We start from the raw sequence: 24,546 nt of genomic DNA, 5'->3' as shown, positions 1-24,546 counted from the left end.
ATTCCACAATTAAACAAATGCAAGAGATTTTTGACAAAGTTTAAAGCTAAATAGCATTCCTAATATTGACCGGCAAACGAGCAACGAACTAGAATGACAAACGTGCGAAAAAAGTGTACCTGTTGTGTTATTATGATAAGAGTACTTTCATTTTGAATTTCATTCAATAATTTTATATCTTTCTACAGATAATTTATCTAAATATTGAATGAGTTTTAAAATTACACCAAATATTCAACTGTTTATTGAGCTTTTCGACCTAGTACATGATTATAAAAATGAGCTTAAATTTGTGTTGTTGTGAGATATGATATTGTATAAAGAGCGGTACCTTGTCTTTCTCTTTCAAAAGCTAAGAAAATATTAAAAAACATTTCCAAATACCAATTTACTGACAAAGAAAATTTTATTTTGTATTTGCATTGCATTTTGCGTTATTTTCTATTTTGCCTCAGTTGTTCTTGTCAAGTATAAATGAATGTAAACTCATTAGTTTTTCAAAAACTTTTGTTGTTAACAAGATGAAAACTGGTAAAATTGAATTTTCAAAATCTAGTAAGCTTATATTTTCTAGCTTCTCGAAAAATAGTTAAGACTTTTATGAATGAAAATACGGTTCTTGTAAAAAATGAAACTTTTGATGTGGATAATTAACCAAACATCGTTATTAGTGTAAAAGAAATAAAAGTAAGCTTATGTATTTTGCTCACCTTTTTTTTACCGCCAGTTTTCAAGTCTGTTTCATAGTCCTGATTTGTCCATAAAAGTTCGGAAATCTCCAAAATTTCGATTTCCTTGAAAGACATCCGAGGTAAATTTCACTAACCTGATATTGTATTGGATTATTTGTAGTTATCTTTCGTTTTATAAGTAAAATTAACCAGGAATTCAAAGCTTAAAAAATGTCGGCCATGGAAAACTTTGTCGAAGAATCTTCCAAGAAAAAAACTAGTCCCGGGGGGGGTTGGTGGTGAGTTGTGTACAACATTCATATAAGTGGGATCGGGAGAGTATTCTCGCGCAAAGAAAAGGATGTAGTGCATTTTGATTCGTTTTCAGTGCATGTTTTTTATTATGGGAAACATTGTCTTAATATTGAATAGAAAAATTGAAGGTTTTTTTCCGATTTTAATTTTATCTTCCACATTCGTTCAACTGGCTCGCTGTGACTCGCGTATCGGGAGCTCCGCTTTTAGGCAGTGCCTAAATATATTTAATATTTATTTTCTTCGGATAGGGTGAGTGATAATTCTACGTCATCAATTTTCCTGTCTCGCAACGCTTGGGAGACCATGTCAGAGACCGTATTACTCTTGGCTTTTGCTAGACTAATACTTTGATCGTGTTTTGAGATCTTCACGGATAATTTCTTCGTGATAGCTGTGCTGACAGCCGAGATTCCACAGGTCGCCCTGACACTGGCCAAAGGAATAACAACAACTATTCCCGGCCCGGTTAGAGACGTTGCAACACCGGTTCCCGTGAGAGCCACGGACCAGGGGGTCAGTCATGATAGCAATCTTATGCAGCACGCTTCTAGCCTTGGCATATTTTTTCCTGATCTCTTCATAGTGCTTCGTCTGTCCGTCGAGCTAGGCTAGTATTGCTTTATTTAGCCGAATATCCTCAGCATTTGTCTCATCTGGTACCACTTTAGGATACAAAGGAGGTGTACTATGTATTACATCAGTCATTATATATAAATGCGCTCAGAGTTCTTGAAGTATTATCCTAAAGCTGATGTCTCAAAGTTTTACTTTCATCCTAGGGGGGTTAGTGTTAACTATGAAGGCATGGGATACGATGTTTTTATAGATAAGGTTGGAGGTCCAATTGACCACTACCCAGACCCCGTCGGATCTTCTATGGAGCTCGCCTTAGGACTAAGATGGGAGGTTCTTCGAAGGCAGTTTACGGACCTTTCTGAGTTCAAAAAGGGTAAGGATATTACTTACCACGGAATAAATGCATTTGACGCCGATGGATTCAACTTAGACTTCCTAACGGAAATGGCAATGCCTAAGCCTAACTTTCCAGAAACCTTCATAGAAACAAGGCTGAGATATCCTATGTAGGACCAAAAAACCATAGAGGCTGGGTTTTCGAATCTCGTAACCAATTTGGAAATCCCCGTTGGATTGGGTTTGTTTCAAAATGACCATGCGAAACATCTTCAAAGAAGCTACCATAACCCATAACTCTGGAAAGGAGTCCAGGCATTGGTTGTCTGGGCCTGACACGAACTATTGGCCACAGCAGCTAAACTTTAATTGCCATTTGGACTGCTACTAAGGGATGCGGCGTACCCATGGATATGTACGATACAGCATTCTTAAGATTTCACGTAGCATTAACCATGAGAAGATTATTGCATGAGCTTAAGGTTCCTCTTCCAGAAGACGTTGCCTTAAGAAGAAAGAGAATTACTACGACCGCGTAGCCTGGGAAAGGTTAAAAAATGAATTTAAACTTAGTAACCCAGACTTTAGAAACCATGAGGTTACAGCGAATGGGCTTGGGGAAACGTACGTATGGTCTGACGATCTATGGATACAAAGAAAAGGCATGGGATATCCCAATGAGTGGGAGTTTTCAGACTTGGGTGGTAAAGCAGATGGTAATTTAATTTACTTCATAGACACCTTGGGCTCCTTTTTACCTCGATACAGGTAAGGGGTTGAAGAACTTGGCACGCATAAATAAAAGCATAGAAGCGTTTGTCTAGTGCATCTTGGGATCTCAAGTAAATACCAGGTCTCCAATAGTGTCGACGGCGCATGGGGCATCCCAGCAGACTCAACAGGAATTCCTAACGCTTTTCGAGTCAGCTGTGATTGAGAATGATACCAGTAAAAGTGTGCAAAGATATCAGCTTGCAGTGCAATATGCAAAAGTTAAGCCAAAAATGGTCCACTTAGAAGAACCAAAAAAACATATAAGTAAACCTAAGCCAACCCAGCCCAAAAAAGAAAAATATGACCATAATCTTTTGAAGGCTGGGCTGACAGCTACAGATTTGAAATTGACAGCCGAAAATAGGAATGCAATTTTCTGACCCTCTTGCTCCTTCGGGCTTGGCTAAAAATAACGTGACACTCTCCCCGAGACACACCTCCCAAACTAAAACTGAAATAAGACCTCTCCTTGAACATATTGATATATTTCCAAAAAACCCTAAATACTTATAAACCGAGGAAACGATATATAAGTGTATGAAAAAGCATCTTTCTTTGATATCAAGCAACATCTGCCTTCTACCATATGAATGAGAGTGGTGTGGTGATGAAGACCTAGAAATTTTGAAATTAAGACCCTCGGAAATGCGAATTCTAGTGCTTTGAGGGGCATCTGCAAGAGCATAAATTTATGACAGCCTACCTTTTTTCATGACCCTCCCTTTTTCAGGGCCTCAAAAAATTAAAACCCTCCCCCTTTTTCCACCTCTTCCCCTTCCCCTTAAAATCTTAAAGTGTATGTCTTCGGTTTAGCCTCCTCCGCTGGCCACCCCATATATTCTCTGTTGGGATCCCTGTGTTAAATTATATGGCAGAGAAGAACTAGGGACGCTTCGTCTTTTTTTCAGCAATTTAGTGTTCTCTAGACCTGTTGTGGTCATTACATTGCTGCTGATAGCTGGATGATGGTGGTGTGGTCAGGTGTTAAATAAGCAGGTTTATTTTGGTCTATGCACCGCGTCTTGTGATATATTAGTGTCACATAGACTCCAAGAGAAGCGGAACGAATATCCCCGATCGAGAAAAGAGTGATTTCTTTTGTATTTCGCATCCAAGATCATTTGGATAGGGATGTATTCAGGTATTGACCCTGTGTCACTACACACTCGTGATGACGTGACGAAGGGTTTTCTTTTGTATTTCGCATCCAAGATCATTTGGATAGGGATCTATTCAGGTAATGACCCTGTGTCACTACACACTCGTGATGACGTGACGAGGGTTTTCTTATGTATCTGGCATCCAAGATCATTTGGGTAGGGATCTATTCAGGTATTGACCCTGTGTCACTACACACTCGTGATGACGTGACGAGGGTTTTCTTTTGTATTTGGCATCCAAGATCATTTGGATAGGGATCTATTCAGGTATTGACCCTGTGTCACTACACACACATTTGAACACAAAAAGTGTGATCTAAGATACCAAAAACTCACGTATTTTGATCCCCAATCCCATAAATAATCCCTTGACCCATCATGAATTTATTCATATGATCCCGATTCCTCTTTTGAGAGCCCTGATTAGTAGTATGTAATTCCTGCTTGATCCCTGATCCCTCGTCACGAAGCTGACAATCGGTAGCTTTCGTCAAGACGAGAGGCACTGGGCCTGAGTTCCAAAATTCCAAGAAAAGTCCAAGTTTTCCGGTTTCGCTTTATTTACTAGCGACGCTAGACATATAATGTGCTAGAAGGCTTTCAGTCGTAAACTTTAAACGTTTGTATACTTGGATGGCTTCCCCACGCACACCCAACGTTCTTGTCTTACAAGGAAAGAACTACGTTGTAGAAAAATTACTAGGGGAAGGCGCTTTTGGCAAAGTGTACAAAGTGACAGAGAATGGCAGATCAGGCAGTGTTTACGCGCTGAAAATAATCGAAGTTGAGAATAACGAGGCAGTAAACGAGGCGAAGGAGGAGATTGATATCTTGACCGATTGCGATCACCCTCATATTGTACGACTCTGCGGATTCGATACAACCGAGATTTTGATTGAGACTTGTTTTCTGATTTTGATGGAGTACTGTGAAGGCGGAAATCTCAACACACGTCTAGCAACACCGAGTGATAGCGATACTAACCTACGATGGATGGAAGAGTTGGCCGATGCTACGCGTTATCTGCACTCCAAGAACATCGTTCATCGAGACCTGAAGCCAGAAAACGTACTAATGACGGCCCAAGATTCCATCAAGTTGGGGGACTTTGGTTTCGCCAGAGAGTTTGCAGCTCTCAGACAAGCCAATGCCACACGATCAGACGAAGTCCTTGTGTCTTATATGATGAATATGTACATGAATACAGTCGCAGGATCAGGTGCATGGATGGCACCCGAAGTGTTTGACGGACACTATACGGAGAAAGCAGACATCTTTTCTCTCGGTACGATATTCTACTCCATTGTTGAGCGAAAGAGCCTGATCTTCGGTGGCAAGAAATACTTCGGAGCATTTGTCAACACCAGTGGCCAAGAGATCGGCCTTGGCGTGGCGATGAAAAGTGATCGTAATATTATGGTGCCGCTGGATGAATTGCCACGCTCTACGAAGGAACTGCTTCGTGATATGCTAGATTGCAACCGCAGGAACAGACCCAATGCAGAAGAAGTACTTGAAAAGGTGAAGTCAATCCTCAGTAACATCAGGCCCAATGCAGAAGAAACCACTCAGCCGACAAGCTCATGTTGCTCTTAATGGATTATCCCTATATAATAAATTAGCACCACTTATAAATGAACTACAAAAGAACGCTCCTTGCATGCTTCATCTTATAGACCGGTTTCAGCAATTCCCAGCAGAGCTGTTCAACTCAGAGGAATTTCAGTTCTCGTGACAGTAAGATTCTATTGTTTTGTCTTCTGGATTGGACTGCATTGGGAATATACTGCAAGGCCGGAGTCTATATACGAGTTGGCTAGCTACTACTTCGGAATTTCTGTGAATTCATCTTATTGGCTATACATATTTAAGCTCAGTTCAGTTTTTTGCACTATGTATCACAAAAGTAGTCTTACACCAAACTTTTAAAACGACTTTTTAGATAATGTTTTTCAGAATCAGAAGAATGTTGTTAACTAAAGAATAGAATCAATAGAATATAGAAATCTTGGACTAAAGCTGGTAAATAAATAAAAACCATTGGTGGTTATCCAATCAAAGCGGAGTTGTTTGTTCAGTCTACAGTACCCCACAATTACTCACTAAACTCCCACTGAGTAATGTAGGCCCAGTTTAATTAATAAGCGTCCAAATTTACATGTGTCGAGTCTAATGCAAATAAATTCAAACAATACTAGGTTTTGTTCATTTGCTTTAGATTCGGCACATAATTTGCTGGGCCTAATTCCAAGAAATTTCCTTTTCTCATTTTGAATTTTCAGTCTTCGTCGTTCAAATGGTTTTCAAAAGAGTCAGTTATCCTACGAACTGTACAGCTTATATTATTTGTTTAGGTGATAGAATGGTTAGTGACATTTGGCAAAAAATAAACCGCAAAAGAAAACGTTAACCGAACTGAATGAAGTCATGCGGCGTAGCGGGGAGAAAAAAATCGACCTTGGAATTCATGCATATACATCGAGGTATACAATTGATACGATACAAAAACCTTTCTTGGAAATGGCCCTTTTGATCATGCAGAGGTTAGGTATAAAAACACAGGGAGTCCACAGGGGGAGATATAAAAATGTAACATGTAGAGTGGAGAATTAATTCAGCAAGCAATGCAATATTCCCTGTTGGGATCCCTGTGTTAAAGTATATGGCAGAGAAGAACTAGGGACGCTTCGTCTTTTTTTCAGCAATTTAGTGTTCTCTAGACCTGTTGTGGTCATTATATTGCTGCTGATCGCTGGATGATGGTGGTGTGATCAGGTGTTATATAAGCAGTAGGTTTATTTTGGTTTATGCACCGCGTCTTGTGACATATTATATAGTCTTCACATAGACTCCAAGAGAAGCGGAACGACTATCCCCGATCGAGAAAAGTGTGAATTCTTTTGTATTTCGCATCCAAGATCATTTTGATAGGGATGTATTCAGGTATTGACCCTGTGCCACTACACACTCGTGATGACGTGACGAGGGTTTTCTTTTGTATTTCGCATCCAAGATCATTTGGATAGGGATGTATTCAGGTATTGACCCTGTGTCACTACACACTCGTGATGACGTGACGAGGGTTTCCTTTTGTATTTCGCATCCAAGATCATTTGGATAGGGATCTATTCAGGTATTGACCCTGTGTCACTACACACTCGTGATGACGTGACGAAGGGTTTTCTTTTGTATTTGGCATCCAAGATCATTTGGATAGGGATCTATTCAGGTAATGACCCTGTGTCACTACACACTCGTGATGACGTGACGAGGGTTTTCTTATGTATCTGGCATCCAAGATCATTTGGATAGGGATCTATTCAGGTATTGACCCTGTGTCACTACACACTCGTGATGACGTGACGAGGGTTTTCTTTTGTATTTGGCATCCAAGATCATTTGGATAGGGATCTATTCAGGTATTGACCCTGTGTCACTTCACACAAATTTGAACACAAAAGTGTGATCCAAGATACCAAAAACTCATGTATTTTGATCCCCAATCCCATAAATAATCCCTTAACCCCTCATGGATTTATTCATACCATCCCGATTCCTCTTCTGAGAACCCTGATTAATACTATATAATTCCGGCTTGATCCCACGTCGCTCGTCCAGAAGCTGACAATCGGTAGCTTTCGTCAAGACGAGAGGCACTGGGCATGAGTTCCGAAATTCCAAGAAAAGTCCAAGTTCTCCGGTTTCCACACAGGGAGCCCGGCTTTGGGATTTGTACATGAATAAATGAATCAATAAAGTGCTTTGGGTTTCCTGTGTTGAGATTTGAAACAAGGCGCTGATACGTTGAATTTCCGGTAATCGTACTACCAGTAACTTGATAGCAGATTAACGTAAAGTATCAGTGTAACGCACGCCCTAGTAAATGGTAAGAAAGAGAGAAGGGCTGAAACAAGGCGAGTTTATCGTTACATGTGCACCAGCGGTTGATGGGACCAGCGCTAAGAAGAATCCAATCAGCCGACATGTTGCTTCTTTCTTTTTTTTTTTTTGATTATTTTATTTTTATTTTTTATCTATTTTTACCGTCAAAACCGGAGTATCATAACAAATTAGCACCAGCATCCAGTCAATCAGCTTGCACCAAATTTATAACTGATAGCCGGCTGACACAAGCGATGTTGCGTGACTTTATTGGAATGTTTGTCACCGCATTTAAATTCGTTGCTTGGAATGTTGCACCGTGTGTCAACACCTTTATATAGTTTGTTACATTAGCAAGAAACTTACTATAAACATTTTAAGTATCTGACGCCGAGATTCCAAGGGTAGTTGTGTTGAGGGTAGCTAAGATCGACTTAGTACGGGCGGGTTAGTGAGCTTTGGTATTTGCCGAATGAAATGCGAAACTTTAACGACATGAATCCGAAACTCTTCCCGAAAACGGAGGATCAGTGAACCATGCTTCACTCTTTTGTTTTCACTGATGCAACCGGACAATAGGCATTTCATTGATACGTTTTTGAATGAAATTCAGAATCAATGTATTTCAGAATGTACTTCAGAATCAGAAGAGTGTTGTAAATTGAAAGAATAGAATCAAAAGAATATAGAATTCTTGAAAAGGTGGTACCAAATAAAAACCATTGGTGGTTATCTAATCAAAGCGAAGTTCTTTGTTTAGTCAACTGTACCCCACATTTCCCCTTTTTCACTATGACGTAACATCAAAACAATCTATTGTTTAAACGCAAAGGATCATGGTCGTTGGACAGGATCAAATCAACACAAATTCACCGAAAATTGTTCAAAAAACCCGTATCAATCCACGAAGAGAAATAAAATAGCCAGCAAACGCTCAGAATATTTTTTTAGTACATATTAACACATATTATGTCTGAAAATCAGGCCATTTTAGATTAAACTGTTTCGCTAGGAGCAAATTTTGTTGAATTTTCTATTGGATTTGGCGATTGTATCCCCCACATAAACAAGTAGTGACGTCATAGTGAAACAGGGCAAGCCTAACACTAAACTTCCACTGAGTTATGTAGGCCCAGTTTAATTAAACGTCCAATGTCACATGTGTCGAGTCTACGTGCAAATGAATTCAAACATACCAGGCTTTGCTCATTTGCATTAGATTCGGCACATAATTTGCTGGAACTAATTCCAAGAAACTTCCTTTTCTGATTTTGAATTTTCAGTCTTCGTCGTTCAAGTGGTTTTCAAGAGTCATAATAATATAAAGATGTAACATGTAGATTGGGGAATTAATTCAGCAAGCAATAGTAGAAGTCGTAAATGAAAAAGACATAGGGCAAGATGGTTGGAGATCCAGTGGGAAAGGAATACACATTTAAGTATATTCTCTTCAGGGGCGGCGGAGCCCCTCCATGGATTTTTTGGGGGGGCCTGGCCCCCATACAAAATGTTGGTTCACATGAAATATAAATGCATAGATCCGATTTTTAATACTGTTATTAAGTTATTGTTGTGATTTTTCCAGAGGCCCCCCCCAAAGATTTTTGCAGTGCCCCCCCAAAGATTTTCAGCTTCCGCCGCCCCTGCTCTTGTTACTGTGCAACTACACCAACCAAGACCACCCAGACAAATTTTCATACAAATTAGCCAATCACGATGGAGTATTTAAACAATAAAATCAAAAAAGTGACCATGGTCCCAAAAACTCACGTATGGTCCCTCATGTATTTATTCATACGATCCCGATTCCTCTTCTGTGAACCCTGATTAGTAGTGTGTAATTCCGGCTTGATCCCTGATCCCTCGTCACGAAGCTGACAATCGGTAGCTTTCGTCAAGACGAGAGGCACTGGGCCTGAGTTCCAAAATTCCAAGAAAAGTCCAAGTTTTCCGGTTTCGCTTTATTTACTAGCGACGCTAGACGTAATGTGCTAGAAGGCTTTCAGTCGTAAACTTTAAACGTTTGTATACTTGGATGGCTTCCCCACGCACACCCAACGTTCTTGTCTTACAAGGAAAGAACTACGTTGTAGAAAAATTACTAGGGGAAGGCGCTTTTGGCAAAGTGTACAAAGTGACAGAGAATGGCAGATCAGGCAGTGTTTACGCGCTGAAAAAAATCGAAGTTCAGAATAATGAGGCAGTAAACATGGTGAGAAAGGAGATTGGTATATTGGCCAAGTGCAGACACGATCATATTGTACGACTCTGCGGTCTCGATACAACTAAGATTTCCAGATCAACTTTTGTTCTGATTTTGATGGAGTACTGTGAAGGCGGAAATCTCAACAGTCGTCTAGCAAGACCAAGTGATAGCGGTACTAACCTACGATAGATGAAAGAGTTGGCCGATGCTATGTGTTATCTACACTCCAATAACATCGTTCATCGAGATCTGAAGCCAGAAAACGTATTATTGGCCGGTAATGGGTGCATCAAGTTGGGGGACTTTGGCCTCGCCAGAGAGTTCGCAGTCCTAAGACAATCTCATGCCATGCTATCAGACGAGTCGCTCGTGTCTTATTTGAACCAAGTTTATATGGGAACAGCTCTAGGAACAGCGGCTTGGATGGCACCAGAGGTCTTTAGAGGACACTATACGGAAAGTGCAGACATTTTTGCTCTTGGTACAATAATGTATGCTATCCTAACACGGGCATGTATGTCAGCCGGGGGAAAGAAATATTATGGAGCATTTGTCAGTGTGAGTGGTCAAAGGATTGGCCTCGGGATGGCGATGACACGGAATACGAATATCATGGTGCCCCTCGATGGATTGTCGAGTTTAACTAGACAGGTACTTCGTAGTATGCTAGATTACAACCCCAAGAACAGACCTAGTGCACAAAAAGTACTTGAAAAAATTGATTCTATTCTTTACCCTGATGACTTCTCGTCTCCCATCGAACAGCCGGGATATCCTACTCACGATTTTCAACCCTACCGCCAGAGCCCCTTTCCACAACCACACTGCTCCCCGATGCCTGATCCTCTTCCGCAACCTCCCTCCCCGATCAACAACTTTATTTCACATTCCCTTTCTTCCTCCAGACAAATCGCTACTGACAATATACTACCCCACCGCCAAACTGCCCTTTGCACAAATTCCTCTACAAAACAATACACCCCACTATCGTCATGCAGGCCCTTCTCAGTATCGCCCTCACCCGCAACAATTGTCCCTTTCACAGAGTTTTGGACCTCTCCAAATCACTCCAAACCCCGACCAATGCATAGAATTTCCCCTATCAACGCACTCCCCTCTCACAGAAGTCCTTTCCTTACCTCCCCCACCCCCGGTGCACCCATCAGGAACGTACCATCACACACCCCACGTCCTGCAATCATCAGATCCCCGGTACATACAGTCAATTCAATAAACGTTGTCGTCGACCGGCTCAAGCCTACGCGACTGGACCGAAAGAAATATGGGTAAAATTCACTGAAGCGGTTAAATATTCGTTTTGAATTAATTGTTCCCGCTAGTAGTAAAGATAATAATGGCGAGAAACAATCCAGCAAATGCATGTCTTTGGGTTTAGGGAAAGAAAAACAAAGTAGTTATGATTCAGTTCACAATTCCGAAAATATGAAGGCATTAAAAAAACGTCTCCTTCAACACTTCCCGCGCGCCTACGAAGGTTCGTGCTGTAAACCAGGCATAACTAGTCAGATAAAATTATGGAGTCAACTCGGCTTCAATGATTACTACCCAGAGTTCCTTTCGGTCCAGTCGCGTAGGCTTGAGTTTGTCGACGACAACGTTTTTTGAATTGACTGTATCCGTATGCACACCCCTACACGAATGACAGGACCTCGTCACTTCTCTCCTCGATACGCACCTCACAGGTTTAGATAGTTTCATATTTTGTTAGTCAAGCTAGAGAGAAGTTTCATTCCTTCCTGGAGGACCAACCTCCAAAATAGGCACTGAAACTCAGGACCTTTGGCTTGGGTGTCGAAATTTTTACCATTTCATACTAAGTCATTCTCTTGAAAATATGATTCTTTGAGTTGATATTGGTAAATAGTAATACAGTACGTATAAATATAATTAATTAAATAATCATAAATATATATAATAATGTATATATAGATACCTATTGAAATTTATCGATAATCTTTATATTTTAGTCTACTTTTCCACCCATTATTCTTTGTAATTTGAGATATTTGTGTTACAGCTTGTTTAGCTCTCATAGTTATTCTAGGTAACCTCTACAATTCTTCTGTAAAGATACAAATAAAGCACATAATATTGTATTGTATTGTATCATGTATCTTTTCTTGTGCAACAGTTAAACAAGGAATTGATACTCTAGGGAATGACACGTGGTCTGAACAGTGGAAAAAAATTACACCCAGGCTACTATCGTTCTACTTTAATAAATTGTTAAAACTCGAGTTTATTTTATTTTGTGTACAGTTTTATTTTTTTCTTTCATTTCATCTCCTTGAATAGCTTTTTATAGACTTTCAATACACACAGCTCGAATTCTTTAGTTTTTGATTCTTTAACAAACTCGAGTGTTCATGGTTAGAGTAGGCAGGCAAAAGTTCAGTAAAAGGAACTTGTCAATGGATAATTTCCTAAATCATTTCTGACACGATACCTCGTTTCAAAGCTAGTTTTATTGATAAGATAAGCAGCTAGGTTACATAGTAAATATTCAAAAATTACGATATTTATTATTTTTTTAAATCTGTTGATTCAATCTCTTAATTCAAGAAAACCACTGTCAGAGAATTCTGTTTATTATATAATTACCAATGAAATATCTATTTTTCTCTATTTCGAAAAATTGATATCTTCACGCGTGAAAATAACGTTATTTTCACGTGAAAATATCGTTACCATGTGTATTTAAGCTATTAGTTAGTTATAGTAAAAAAAAAAGCTTATTAAGTTGATTTTATGGATAATTACATAATAAACAGAATATTACATGGGCGCTTGGAGATACGAAATTCATCTTCTCGTGTTGAAAATCTCTCACTCTTTCGCTGCGCTCACTCGTGAGAGATCTTTTCAACACTCGGAGATAAAATTCGTATCTCCGCGCGACCATGTAATATCCTCTATTTATTGTTCAATATTCCTCCGATTCTAAAGCTCAATAAACAGCTTTCACGGGAAATTAAAATAAAATAAGAACAGCAATCGGTGAAAATTTAGACATTTTTTAAATACAAATATTAGAGTCGTTATTGGTATTCTCACATTCGTTTTGCCAAGAAAAAGTTGAACATAGCCTTCCCCGATTTTCTTGGGTGACCACGAAACAATGTTTCCAAGTCGAGGATGGACTTGATAAAATACAGTTAATGTATGAACACATCAAATACAACCTCCACTTGCAGCGACGACAGTTTTGTGAACACTCGAGCGAATTCGGTAAAAGGCCTATTGGTTTAAAAGTGAAAATTTGACAAACATATTTTTGATTTAAGATTTGGAATTTCCTGGTAAAAAAAAAACAAAGAGGTTTTCGTACAAAATCTGGCTTGAATAATTGAGCCAATCAAAATGCTAGGAAATAACCCACTAATCAAAGCTTGAAAATGACAAGCGGCTATTCAACACTTCCACCGCACACTGGTTTGACTTCTGCTATTGTTATAATCATAAAAACGTATTATATATAATCATCTTAATTGAGAGAAGCGTTTGAAATAGCAGCCTACCATTGGCCAAGAGTATTTCAAGAATTAATTTCAAATAATCCCAAGAAAGATAAGACAAAAACATGGCGGCCATCGCGGTGCGGTTAACAATGCATGCTAATAAATGAGAATTTAGTCAAACGACACCAAAATGGGCGGGATGATGTAACGTGCAATAGAAGAATTTCAGCAGCGCTGCAAGGATAATCAAGACGGCATACAGTTAGGACTTAAATTTTGACTACATATTTCTTACGAAAGACTATCTGCGCTAGCGAAAAGTAAGTCTTACGAAAAGCATTGCAAACTTCCACAACGACAAATAAAATGACAATTGAAACTTAACTGAAAAATTTATTGCATTTTTGCAATCATTCCCAAGACATTAAAAAATAACAAAATGCATGGCGACCATGTTGGATGATACAACAAGAGACAAATGATCAATCTTTTAACTTCATCCAACATGGCGGCTGTGAAAACCAGCGATTATTTTTGGATCAAAGAACAAAAACTGACTGAGGATTCTTTCTATTTCGATTCCAGGTGAGAATATTTTTGCTAGTTTCATAAATCCACGTGGATATGCATAAGTAGAAGTTGTGTTATTTACAAGGTCGTCATCGCTTAACAAGTTATCAAAAAACATGAATTTGAGTGGTTTTCATGAACCCGTGAAACAATAACTAGAATAACTAGGGTAACTAGAATTACACAGAGTAATTTTCATCTAGGCCCTTTCTAGATTGAATTAGAATATAATTTTTGCGGAGGGAGGAAACAGGAGAACCCGGAAGGAAAACCCTCGAAGCACAGGAGAGAACCAACAAACAACACACTACTCACATACGACACCAAGCCGAGGGGGTACTAGAACCTGGGTCGCATTGGTGAGAGGCGCTACCCCACCCATGCTTACCAAAGTGTACTAATTAGAGTGTAATAATTGGATAAACACAATAGAAAACAAAAGAATTAGAGCGTAATAGCACTAAATAAGCTTAAGTGTATTTCACGGATTTATCAAAACCACTCGTATGCTAAACTTGTTAAATACTAATAAAATAAACATGAAAAGAATATTGTCACTAAGGCACTTGCATTTCGTACTAAAAATTTTCTATTAAATCTAAATCCCAAAAATCACTCGTTCTTTATGCAGTAATTTAGACAAGTCTCATTCTATCTTCATCAGGCTTTCACTGCAATGTCACTTTTCACTTCTACACGTCACAATTCATTCAAGATGTAACAAGATATTTACAACAAAAAAAAACTTTAGCGAGTGTAGTAGCTTAAGGTATCGACGCTTTACTGGTGAGGACAAAAAAGGGAATCTAGTAGCCATAACTACCGGAGTATCCTCCACCCTGCGGATATGTACCCTGCTGTTGGTAGTACGCTGGGTATTGCTGCTGGTAGGTGGAAGTAGCAGCTGCCTGTGTGCCAGTCTGTTGCGGCTGCTGTCCATACTGTTGATAGTTTTGATAGTATTGGCTGTAGTTGCTGTACGCTCCTTGGGTCTGCGGGGTGGCGGCTGGTTGCCGAGGAGTCTGTTGTTGTACACTATAATTGTACTGCTGCTGTTGCTGCTGTGGCTGTTTGTGTGACTGGTTACCGTAGCCACCACCACTGCCGTAGCTTCCTCCACCTCCATAGCTCTTCCCACCGCCATAACCTTTGTTACCGCCATATCCACCGCCATAGCTCCTTTTATCCTGATATCCTCCTCCTTGATAGCCTCCTCTCCCTCCTCCTTGATAGCCTCCTCTCCCTCCTCCACCTTGATATCCTCCTCTCCCTCCTCGGTAGTTATCCCTATATCCTCCACGGCCACCACGCCCATACTGAGGAGACCCCCCTCTTCTATTCTGAGGGGAACCACGAAAGCCACCACCTCGTCTGTTGTCATTATACCGATAGTCTCTGGGTGAACCGCCCCATCCACCACCACCACCACCGTAATAACCACCACCGCCCCCGCCACCGTGTCCTCCATAGCGGGGTCGATCGTGATAGCGGGGTCGTTTATTTTCAGGCTCGCCACTACCACTTCCACTGAAGGTGCGTCGTCGTTGGTAGTTGCCGTCTTTAACGTATTCTGTTATGATTTTTCTAGACGTTTCTTCATCCTGGTCCACGTAGGTTATCTCATCAAACACCTCGCCAACCTTGGGGATCGAGAAACTTCCTGAAATAATAGAGAATATATAGCATGTTTACTCCACTTATCTTACAGCAATGTCCTTTATTACTGTGAAGACCAGCACGCCATCTTCAAATAACATTACTTATCACCGCAAAACTAGCCTCCTTTGCTTCTGGTTCCCGTCATTCTCCCACTAGCGTCTGCTTAAACTTGAACAACATTCCTTTCTTCATTGTTTTCTATTAGCCAATCAAATTGCTAGGTGATATGCAAATTTTTTATTTTCCCGTGCAAAATGGGATAAGAAAGTTTGCAGTTTATATTTGCACATGTATCACGTAAATGCGAAAAATACGACCAAAAAAGTTTCGAATTTTAACAATATATGTTTTATATGTAAGAAAGAGGAATCTAAGAAAAGCCGTACAAGAATATTTGGTAAAGTCAGTTGGATATTCCATGTATATTAGAAAGACTTGGTGGATTGAAAGACCTTCAAGACTACGCCGAATACAGTACCAAGGTCAAGGTCATACCCACAAGATTTTGTGGGGCTCTCTCTAATTAGTCAATTTTGAAGAAAGGAATGTTGTTCAAGTTTGAGCAGACGCTAGTGGGGGATTGACGTGAACCGAAAGCGCCTCACAGCGGCTGCAAAGGACGCTACGCAAAACCTGTCCCAACTTAGGTTGGAGACGTTTTTGGGGGTAGTGATAAAATTGATGCCCCCCACCCTCTTTGTCCTTTCGTATGAAATTTCTCTGGACTCTCCTATTTTCTTCTCACCGCAAAACCTGCTCCAACTTAGATCAGACCCGATCTGAGACTGTTTAAGGGGTATCGATTAAAAATTCCCCCACCCCCCCCCCCCCCATGACATTTCGCATAAAAATTAAAAATAAAAATAAATGTCTCATCTTTTCTCATACTTACGTTTCATATCACAGACTGCATTAAATGGCAGCTCCATTCCCTCTTTCTTCCTCTGTTCCATCCTTTCTTTCAGTACATCCTGTGCTGGCACACATATGAAGGCTTTTCTTTTGAATCCTTCGAACGGACGCATCTTCTTGTTCTGGGCTGACATATACACGTTGGTCTAAAACAAGAATAATTCCATTACTTTGATAAAAGAACCTCGTGAATCTTATTGCTCAAGTGAAGCTCCGGCCTTCATAAGTGAGAAAAATGGTGTACATCTACATAAGTGGACATCAGGAAATCAATACTCCAGTTACGAGTTCTCTATTGCTCAGGGTTAGCTTCGATTTGTGTAGAATATTTTTTAAATATTTTCAAAGTGTATTGTTGACGTTGTGCATTCTTTACTTCACCGTTGGTATTTGTGAATATTTACCGACACTGATTCGAGGCTAAACCTGAGTAAATGAGTCTGTAATCAAGGAATTCAGCAGCAATTTGGATGCTGGTTGCATGGGTGAGGTGGCTCATTAGCAGCGCACTCCACCCAAGGATCTATTTACACAAGGTAGATCATTAGGGGCCCTTTCTTGCAATTTGTATTAACATGTGAACTCCGTGTCTCCGTTTTGCTGCCACCAGTCAAAAATATGAAAGGTACCGACTGATTAGGTTTGATTGACAGTAGCGAAAAACCAAATTTCGGCGTGCAGCTCGCAGACACAGAGTTCGCATGTTTAGGAAAAATGCAGTAATAGTGTGCAAGAGATTTTAGTAGCGGTAGAAAGAGGCTGAAGACGTTTTTACCTGGTCAAGTATATAATTTCTCTTCTTTGATGGTGCAATTTCAAACAAGCGATGTAAACATTTAGCAGCCTTGTCCATGTGCTTGTTGTACCCACCAACCTCTTGTTTCCTAGCAACACCCAACAACTGAAACACAACAGCAAAATAGATGAATGCTAAAGAGATATTTATTACTTTTGTGGGAAAATTTATGAACTGTACAAAGAAGTATTGATATCTTTAAAAAAATTAATTAATCAAATTTATTTAGAGAGCGTAGTGAGTGACAGGACCTCAACTGTATGTTTAACGTCTCTTTGATCAGTCGTATCGTGTCATGATTGCTCAAACAAAACAAAAAAATTCTAAAATGCTTTACAAATGATTTAATAAAGCTTTACTACTGTGTAGCCGTTTGTGGCACAATATTTTTATTCCACTAAGAAAACTGCTGCATCCATGTTTGGTTCACTAATGTCGGAGGGAGAACTATGTCTATTCCATTTTGCAGTTCTGTTCAGTAACCACGAAACCACGAATAACAGTCCCAAGCCGAGACTGAAGTTGCCACGCAAGATAAACTGTGGTTTTCTTATGCGTGGAAACCCCAAACTATTATTCATGGTCACTGAATGGAATTGTAAAATGGAGTATTATACTTGCAGCTAGTCTCCTTTGCAGCCGTCATTAGAGGGCCTATGAGGATCTTGGGACTGAAACCAATGATGGCTGCGTAGGAGACTAACTTGCAGCTGGACTATGGCAAGTAATTCTACTGTATCTTACCTTCATTCTATCCAGAACAGTACTAGTTCCTAGAATGTTATACTTCTTGTCAGGGTTTTCACTGACATGATTCTTTACATATGTTGTTTTTCCTGAAGCAGGAAGTCCAATCATCATCATTACCTGTAAAATAACAACCATCAAATTATGAATACTAATAATAAGAGTATTTATATAGCGCATCCTGAAACCTCGATGCGCTTTACAATACGTAATTTAAAGTTATAAATAGATCGATAAATAAATTTATAAAAAAGTAATCAATAAAAGTGAGGCAAAATAATAAAAATGATAATTATAGAGTAGTATATGTATTTAGATATGAATAAATATATATGTATATTTAAACTATGAAAGAAAAATAAATATGGAATTAATATGGATATGCTGTTCAAAACAAAAATGTTTTAAGTTGTCTTAAATAGATCTAGAGTATCAATTCTACTGTTGCTATCAGGAAAAGAGTTCTAAAGTATCAGGCCAGTGTTTATTAGTTCACACAGAGTTAGCTAAAAATAAAACATCTAAAGATTTTCTGCAATTCATTGTGATTGAGTGGCGCCTATAAAATGTTTGACACCCCCCTACCCCCTGGAAATTCCAATTTTCTTCCATACATACTCTGTAATTATTGTTGTCTCTGACCCCCCTACTCTTCGGAAATTCCAAATTCCTCTGTGGGGTGGGTATGGATGATTTCTGGAACTACACATCTTACATTATGTACTGTGGAGCTGTTAAGTGTGGCGTAATTCGAACAAAAAACAATTTCCAGGTCCAAAACATTTATAATTACGTCTACAGATATTTTTCTAATTTTTTTTTTCATAGCAGGATGTTCTGTTTATAATTATGTATCTAATTGTTGAAAGTGAGAATAAATTCTGGGAATAAGTTTTGGCAAGGTTGTAGTGATCTTTTTGTGTGATTGGACCCAGAAATACTTCATGACTTAAAGTCCTATAGTGTTGGAGGCACTCTAACTGTAAAGTTATTCTAGGTACTGACCTCACAGTCCTGTTTTGATTCTGGTCCTCTTGCTCCATGGACCTTGGAGTCTTCAGGGCAATTCTGAATGAAAGTGAATCCTTCCTTTGTTGCAAACCAAGGTTCATCCTACAACCCAATGGTTAGATGAAATAACTTAGATATCAAAGATGAAAATGCACTTTTGGTTTATCATATTGATTATTGAGTATTTAATTTGTAGCTCTGATACACTCTGATTGGTTGAGAACTGTGCTGTATTAATTAAACAAAGCATGGTTGCTGAAACCATCTGTGCGAGCAGGCAACTTTGTATGAGAAAACAACATTGAAAACTACAATGGATTTATATTTTCTCAGAATGCAGGTCAGTGCTTTTGTTCACATTTCTTTCATGCTTTTGTCAGTTTCTGCATGCTGTATTACTAAACAAAGCATGGTAAAATCTACCGTGTTTTATTCTTAAAATACATACCTGTGAACCAAAGTTCAGGTTGCATTCAGTATTCTTTATTAGTACATGAGGAAAGAGAGCCTTTCCTTGCACTTCTTCAGGCAGGTCAAATGCTTCGCCAACATCTTCACCATTCTTGCTGAAGGAAATTTTCTTTGCTTCACTCTCCAGATCCTGCAAACCAATCCATACAATATTTATTCAATGACTAAGGCAAACTAATAATAACATTCTGTACAGCTGGCACGGTTGTACCAAGGATGGATATTCCTATCCAACGGACAAATCCTTATCCAGTGGATAAGTCAATGCTGTTTTCCAATAGATTTATCCACTGGTCAGTCAAGCGAATTCGGGATAGGTCTATTGGTGCTAATTGAATAAACAAAAGAAAGTGTGCAAGGGAGTGTGGTAGTAGAGGCCAATGACGTCATCACACAAACGTCCTATACAACACATTTCTAAAGATCTGGAACAGCTAATTATGAACTGAGCAGCAAAGTGCCTACAACATTATTTAACAATAAAATAAGTGTTGTAATGATTACCAGATAGCATGTTATGACATCATCTTTGCCAAATGTCTGACCAAAGTCTGTAAACTCTGAATTGGTACACTTCTTTGCTGTGCTGTCATAACCAAAGGAGAGGGTGTCTTCACCTACACAATGAGAACATCCAACATAGTACAGTAATTGGTCAAATACATATATAGAAACAACTTTGAGCTTCGTTGAAATGAAATTTAGATTGGTGTATTTGTCAGACAAATCACTCCAACAGATAAGATGATTGCTTACCAAGTTGAAAACTGGCTTCCTCCACAGACCATCCAACCCTGACAAAGTGCTTTGGCTCCTCTGAATCTGGCAGGTCTACCTCTTGCAGTTCTGTCACTTTGAGTTCATAGCAAACCTTGCCACTGGTGACCCCCCAGGTTGCTTTTGCACCACCACACAGGTATGTGAAGCCTTCTTCTTTCAGGGTGCTAAGGCTCAGGGCATGTGGGCTGATCTTAACATGGAGATCACTGTTGTCTGAAGAGAAAAAAACGATTATTCACTATTTTCACATTCCTCCGAACTGCCTCCCAGTTAGCTCAGTTGGTAAGAACATTGCTCTGTTGTGTGGGAGGTTGTGGTTCAAGCTTCGGCCAGACTAACACTAAAATAACTGAGTAGAAGGTGCTTCCTTCGCTCTAAAAGAAAACTTATCATATTTGCAAATGGTTACACTGTTGCTGTGGCTCAGATGACCATGGAAAACGTTGGTCCCATCTCACTCAGAGACGTTAAAAGAGGGTGACAAATTTATCAGAGCTACTGTCATGTCACCCTCGCTAAACAAAGACATTATTTATTGGTCATTATGCTGGCTAACATAGCATTGGTAGCACAGCGTAAATGCACTAGTTGCTCACATCTGGGATCTCAGCTTCAATATTCCTGGACTCAAAATGACATGTGAGGAGAGTTTGTCATGTCTCTCCCTTGTTTTTTCTCCAGGTTTTGATTTTCCTCCCTCCATAAAATCAAACAAGCTAAATTTCAATTCCATCTATGGGTTAGCCATGCTATGACTTTTATCAGCCCAGAGGTTGTTTTAGGGTTTGATTAGTAAGTTCACTATGCCCTAACATTCACACATACGTGAATATTAAGGTTTTATCATATTGCAAGACAAGTTTATAGTATCACAAAACAAGAATATTGTATCGCAAGACCAGAGGTTGTATCAGAGTTCCATCTGTGAGCTAGCTATACCCTGATTTTGATCAGCCCGGAGGTTTTTTCAGGGTGTTGAAATGGAAAGTCAAACTAGTCAATTTTCCTTACATTTGTCCAAAACAACCAGGGAATCATCAAGCTCCACTTCAGGTTCCTCTTCCACTTTACTGAAAAAGAAAGAAAAGGACAATTATTGGTAAGGTACTTGTATTAACTTTCCTAGATACAAAATTTGCATTAATTCTTAAGGCAATATAAAGTGATTTGTTTTATAGACACTAGTGTTTTATTGGGAAATATGGCATTCGTATTTTTCATACGAACTCATCCAGGACTTCAGTGAGGTATTTTCTCTATCCTCACATGTGAAGATATCGATGACGCCACTCCTGATGTTATCTGGTTCACTTTAACGCACATTGCAACGAGTTTTTGTTTGTGAATGACAATATGATAAAAAGAAAATTACACATTGACTTGAAGATATGAAGTTTATCTTTTCTCGTTAAAAAATATCTCAGTCTTTGTTGCGCTCACATAAAATATTTTCGCCACTTGAAGATAAACTTCATAATTTATCTTCATGCCACTGTGTAATATCCTCCATGTCTGCTCCTCGAGATCTATAGGAGTGGTTGGAAAACTTGTAGCCATGTTTGCATGATTTAAGAAAGCTTGTCAACAGACAATTTCCAACCAAGATTGGCACTTCTCTGGGCAAATGCCTCTTAAGCCAGTCCTATCGACCAGTCCCATGTTGATTAGTGCATTGTGGTCAGTCATCATGTTCGGACAATAAGCATCCTTTATTTTTTTGCCCTGGTTGGATAATGTTAGGTCACTATCTTGATTTTTGCAAGATGTCTAACAATCTTTTCTTTCATATTAAATTATGTGAACTGTCTTGCTTGCCTATGACTACTACAGGAACCGGTTGTACAGGGGGTGGATAGCACTATCCAACAGATAAATCTTATCCAGTGGACAAATTTATTGGATAACAGCATCGACTTTACCACTGGATAAAGATTTATCTGTTGATAGCGCTATCTACCCTTCGTAAAACCAGGTCCAAGGATACAGTATGTTATTTTTCGTTATTCTATCTTGTGTTTATTTGGAATCATGGTACTAAATAAAGATTGATTGATTAAATTCTATCTACTCAAGACATTACACAAGCAAGAGTTTTACCTTATGTTGACGGATATATCAAGATCATCTCCTTGTTCCTTTGATGTGTCTAAAATAAAATGAGAAAATGAACATGAGTAATATTCTGCTTCTTCAAACTCTTCTCTTTCCCTCCTCATGGTTTCCCACAAATATCCATCACTTGGTATTTCCTAAGCCTATAATGACTAAGATTCTGGATAAATTGTTAGTGACTTTTGAACTACGCACAGCTTATGAAAAGCTGTAGAATTAGGTCTATGTTTATTAACACTCTTTGTTCAAAGTGTTTTGTATATCTTTATAGGACTCTGTCATAGCTTATTTCTCATTATTTTCCACATGACTGGCATATCGCTCCAGGCGATACACTGCAGTTGCTATATCTAACGATCAATTCCTAGATGTCTTTCAATGAGATTAATGTCTTCATTAATTCTCTTCCATTAATTCTGCAACATTGATTCAGTTTGGTAACATATTCTCTTGGTTTTCCATCCATTGTTCAGTGTAGTTTCTTGCGTAACTTTGTTTGATTTGAAATTATAACCTTGCCTACGTGATTTGGACCTGCCTGTACATGTTGCTTGTCACTCTGGTAGTCCAGTGAGCGGCACACCTCGTCTTAGACCTCCAAGAAAGTGGTTGAATGGCTGAAATATTAGACAAGGTTATGAAGACAACAAAAACTTACCAACATCAGAATACATAATTTTAAAACTTCTTCAAACTCTAGTAAAGCCTTAAAGAAAGATTCCTTTTCGTTTGCTATTGTCTGGATCAGCAAGTATTTTCTAGATTTCTTGGTACATGTATGATGTATTGCATGGTAAAAAGCTAGAATTCAACTTTTATTTCTCATGATTGGAGTTGTATGAATGACAATAGCCATATATATTTTAATGGCAACTTTTTCACATATGTAATATAAATCAAATACAATTATTATATATATACAATCAATTTTTCTCTGAAAATTTCTGACTACATACTAGATACAATTTTTGTCATGTTTCCATAATACAAAAATAAGAATTTTTGTCATGATTTTATATATCAATATATAGTTAAAGCTTTGTAACAACTCAGTATTAATAACGATAATAAACTACAACACTCAACATGCATAACATAAATTACAAATACCTGTTGGTAATGATGAAGTGAACCTGAACTGCATTAGTTCGTTCATACATATGAATAAAAGAACTTACACATCACAGTGTAAAATTGTTTGGATCGTTAGTCCTTCATTGGAGTCAGTTCCAAATCCCTAACAAACATCCCCTTTTACGATATGTTGAAAGATTTGAAGTGGCAGCTTGGTTGACATCACAGAATAAAACTAAACCTAACCACTTGTTAACTTCAACCAACTGACTCCCACCATATGATCTGGTGTCAATGAAATAAACCACAATTTTATAGCAACCATGTTAAACACTATTCTATTATGCACAAATTGGCAGTTCCATACCAAGTTGATATAATAACATAACAACATACATTGTGGCATAGTAAATTTTCAGAAATTTTGCTAAAACATAGTTTGGAAGTCGATCTTTGCATTCGCACAGTTCATTTGGTTCGACAAGGATTCTTCACAAACGACTTCTCATTTGATAGATTCTTTTTTGTAACACCACTACTTGCATTGCAGCCAATTTCTGCACATCTAAATGTGAATAATTGCAATTCAAACCATCAACAGTATTTTTAAGAGCAGCATCAGTTTTCCCAGTATCAACACTGCAGTTTGTTCCGATACGTGTGTTTGTTCAAGTAAACATGACGCTGTTCTATAACTCAGTGATTTTAATAAGATTTAAATAATAAAATCTTTTGATCAACCATCCTTGGTCCTCCCTCATACATGGAGAATAGTTATGATTGATTGAACAAATCTAGAAAAAGAATTAGATTGACTGTGCCATCTATTTTCTTTATGGCCTCAGTTATACTATACTTCTGAAAACTGTATTGAGTGTGCTGGGTATATTACAATTTATTCCTGTGGCTTCTTTTCATTCAACAATATATTACACTTTTGTTAATCAAATTGTTCAAGATGGATTGCTTTCATTAATTAGATAACCCCACATTTTCTGATCATAATTTAATG

The 24,546-nt window shown here is 38.7% G+C and overlaps 3 protein-coding genes across 3 annotated transcripts; 2 read left to right on the top strand and 1 right to left on the bottom strand.

Moving 5' to 3' along the window:
• The first annotated feature begins 4,379 nt into the window (after positions 1-4,379).
• LOC148907363 (serine/threonine-protein kinase 35-like) lies at positions 4,380-5,895 on the top strand. Its single transcript, XM_089037184.1, has one exon. The coding sequence runs from the start codon at positions 4,469-4,471 to the stop codon at positions 5,429-5,431; it is 963 nt and encodes a 320-aa protein (XP_088893310.1). The 5' UTR covers positions 4,380-4,468; the 3' UTR covers positions 5,432-5,895.
• Positions 5,896-9,683: 3,788 nt separating this feature from the next.
• On the top strand, positions 9,684-12,181 carry LOC116303739 (uncharacterized). The gene has a single exon (XM_031713325.2). The coding sequence runs from the start codon at positions 10,113-10,115 to the stop codon at positions 11,211-11,213; it is 1,101 nt and encodes a 366-aa protein (XP_031569185.2). The 5' UTR covers positions 9,684-10,112; the 3' UTR covers positions 11,214-12,181.
• Positions 12,182-13,782: 1,601 nt separating this feature from the next.
• LOC148907362 (heterogeneous nuclear ribonucleoprotein U-like protein 1) lies at positions 13,783-22,980 on the bottom strand. The gene is made up of 10 exons (XM_089036679.1): positions 22,446-22,980; positions 21,360-21,418; positions 20,325-20,561; positions 20,073-20,185; positions 19,546-19,698; positions 19,092-19,199; positions 18,084-18,206; positions 17,319-17,444; positions 16,524-16,689; positions 13,783-15,632 (listed from the first exon to the last, which is right to left on the bottom strand). Exons 1-10 carry the CDS (start codon positions 22,562-22,564, stop codon positions 14,779-14,781), a joined length of 2,058 nt encoding a protein of 685 aa, XP_088892805.1. The 5' UTR covers positions 22,565-22,980; the 3' UTR covers positions 13,783-14,778.
• Positions 22,981-24,546: the final 1,566 nt, after the last annotated feature.

This window comes from Actinia tenebrosa, unplaced genomic scaffold, assembly GCF_029948245.1.
Source record: "Actinia tenebrosa isolate PJP-AT-01 unplaced genomic scaffold, QUT_ActTen_1.0 PGA_scaffold4__44_contigs__length_22323623, whole genome shotgun sequence".
Lineage (NCBI taxonomy): Eukaryota > Metazoa > Cnidaria > Anthozoa > Actiniaria > Actiniidae > Actinia > Actinia tenebrosa.
The sequence above is the reverse complement of the archived record's forward strand: the minus strand, read 5'-3'. Positions and strand labels throughout refer to the sequence as shown.

What these genes read in the sequence shown, in the direction of transcription:
- LOC148907362 (XM_089036679.1), bottom strand. Translation starts at nt 22,564, where the DNA reads ATGAGGAGGGAAAGAGAAGAGTTTGAAGAAGCAGAATATTACTCATGT. An exon ending in GGAAGCCAGTTTTCAACTTG is followed by an intron (nt 20,186 to 20,324) that starts GTAAGCAATCAT and finishes CTCATTGTGTAG; the next exon opens with GTGAAGACACCCTCTCCTTT. An exon ending in ATGTCATAACATGCTATCTG is followed by an intron (nt 19,699 to 20,072) that starts GTAATCATTACA and finishes ATTGGTTTGCAG; the next exon opens with GATCTGGAGAGTGAAGCAAA.
- LOC148907363 (XM_089037184.1), top strand. Translation starts at nt 4,469, where the DNA reads ATGGCTTCCCCACGCACACCCAACGTTCTTGTCTTACAAGGAAAGAAC.
- LOC116303739 (XM_031713325.2), top strand. Translation starts at nt 10,113, where the DNA reads ATGAAAGAGTTGGCCGATGCTATGTGTTATCTACACTCCAATAACATC.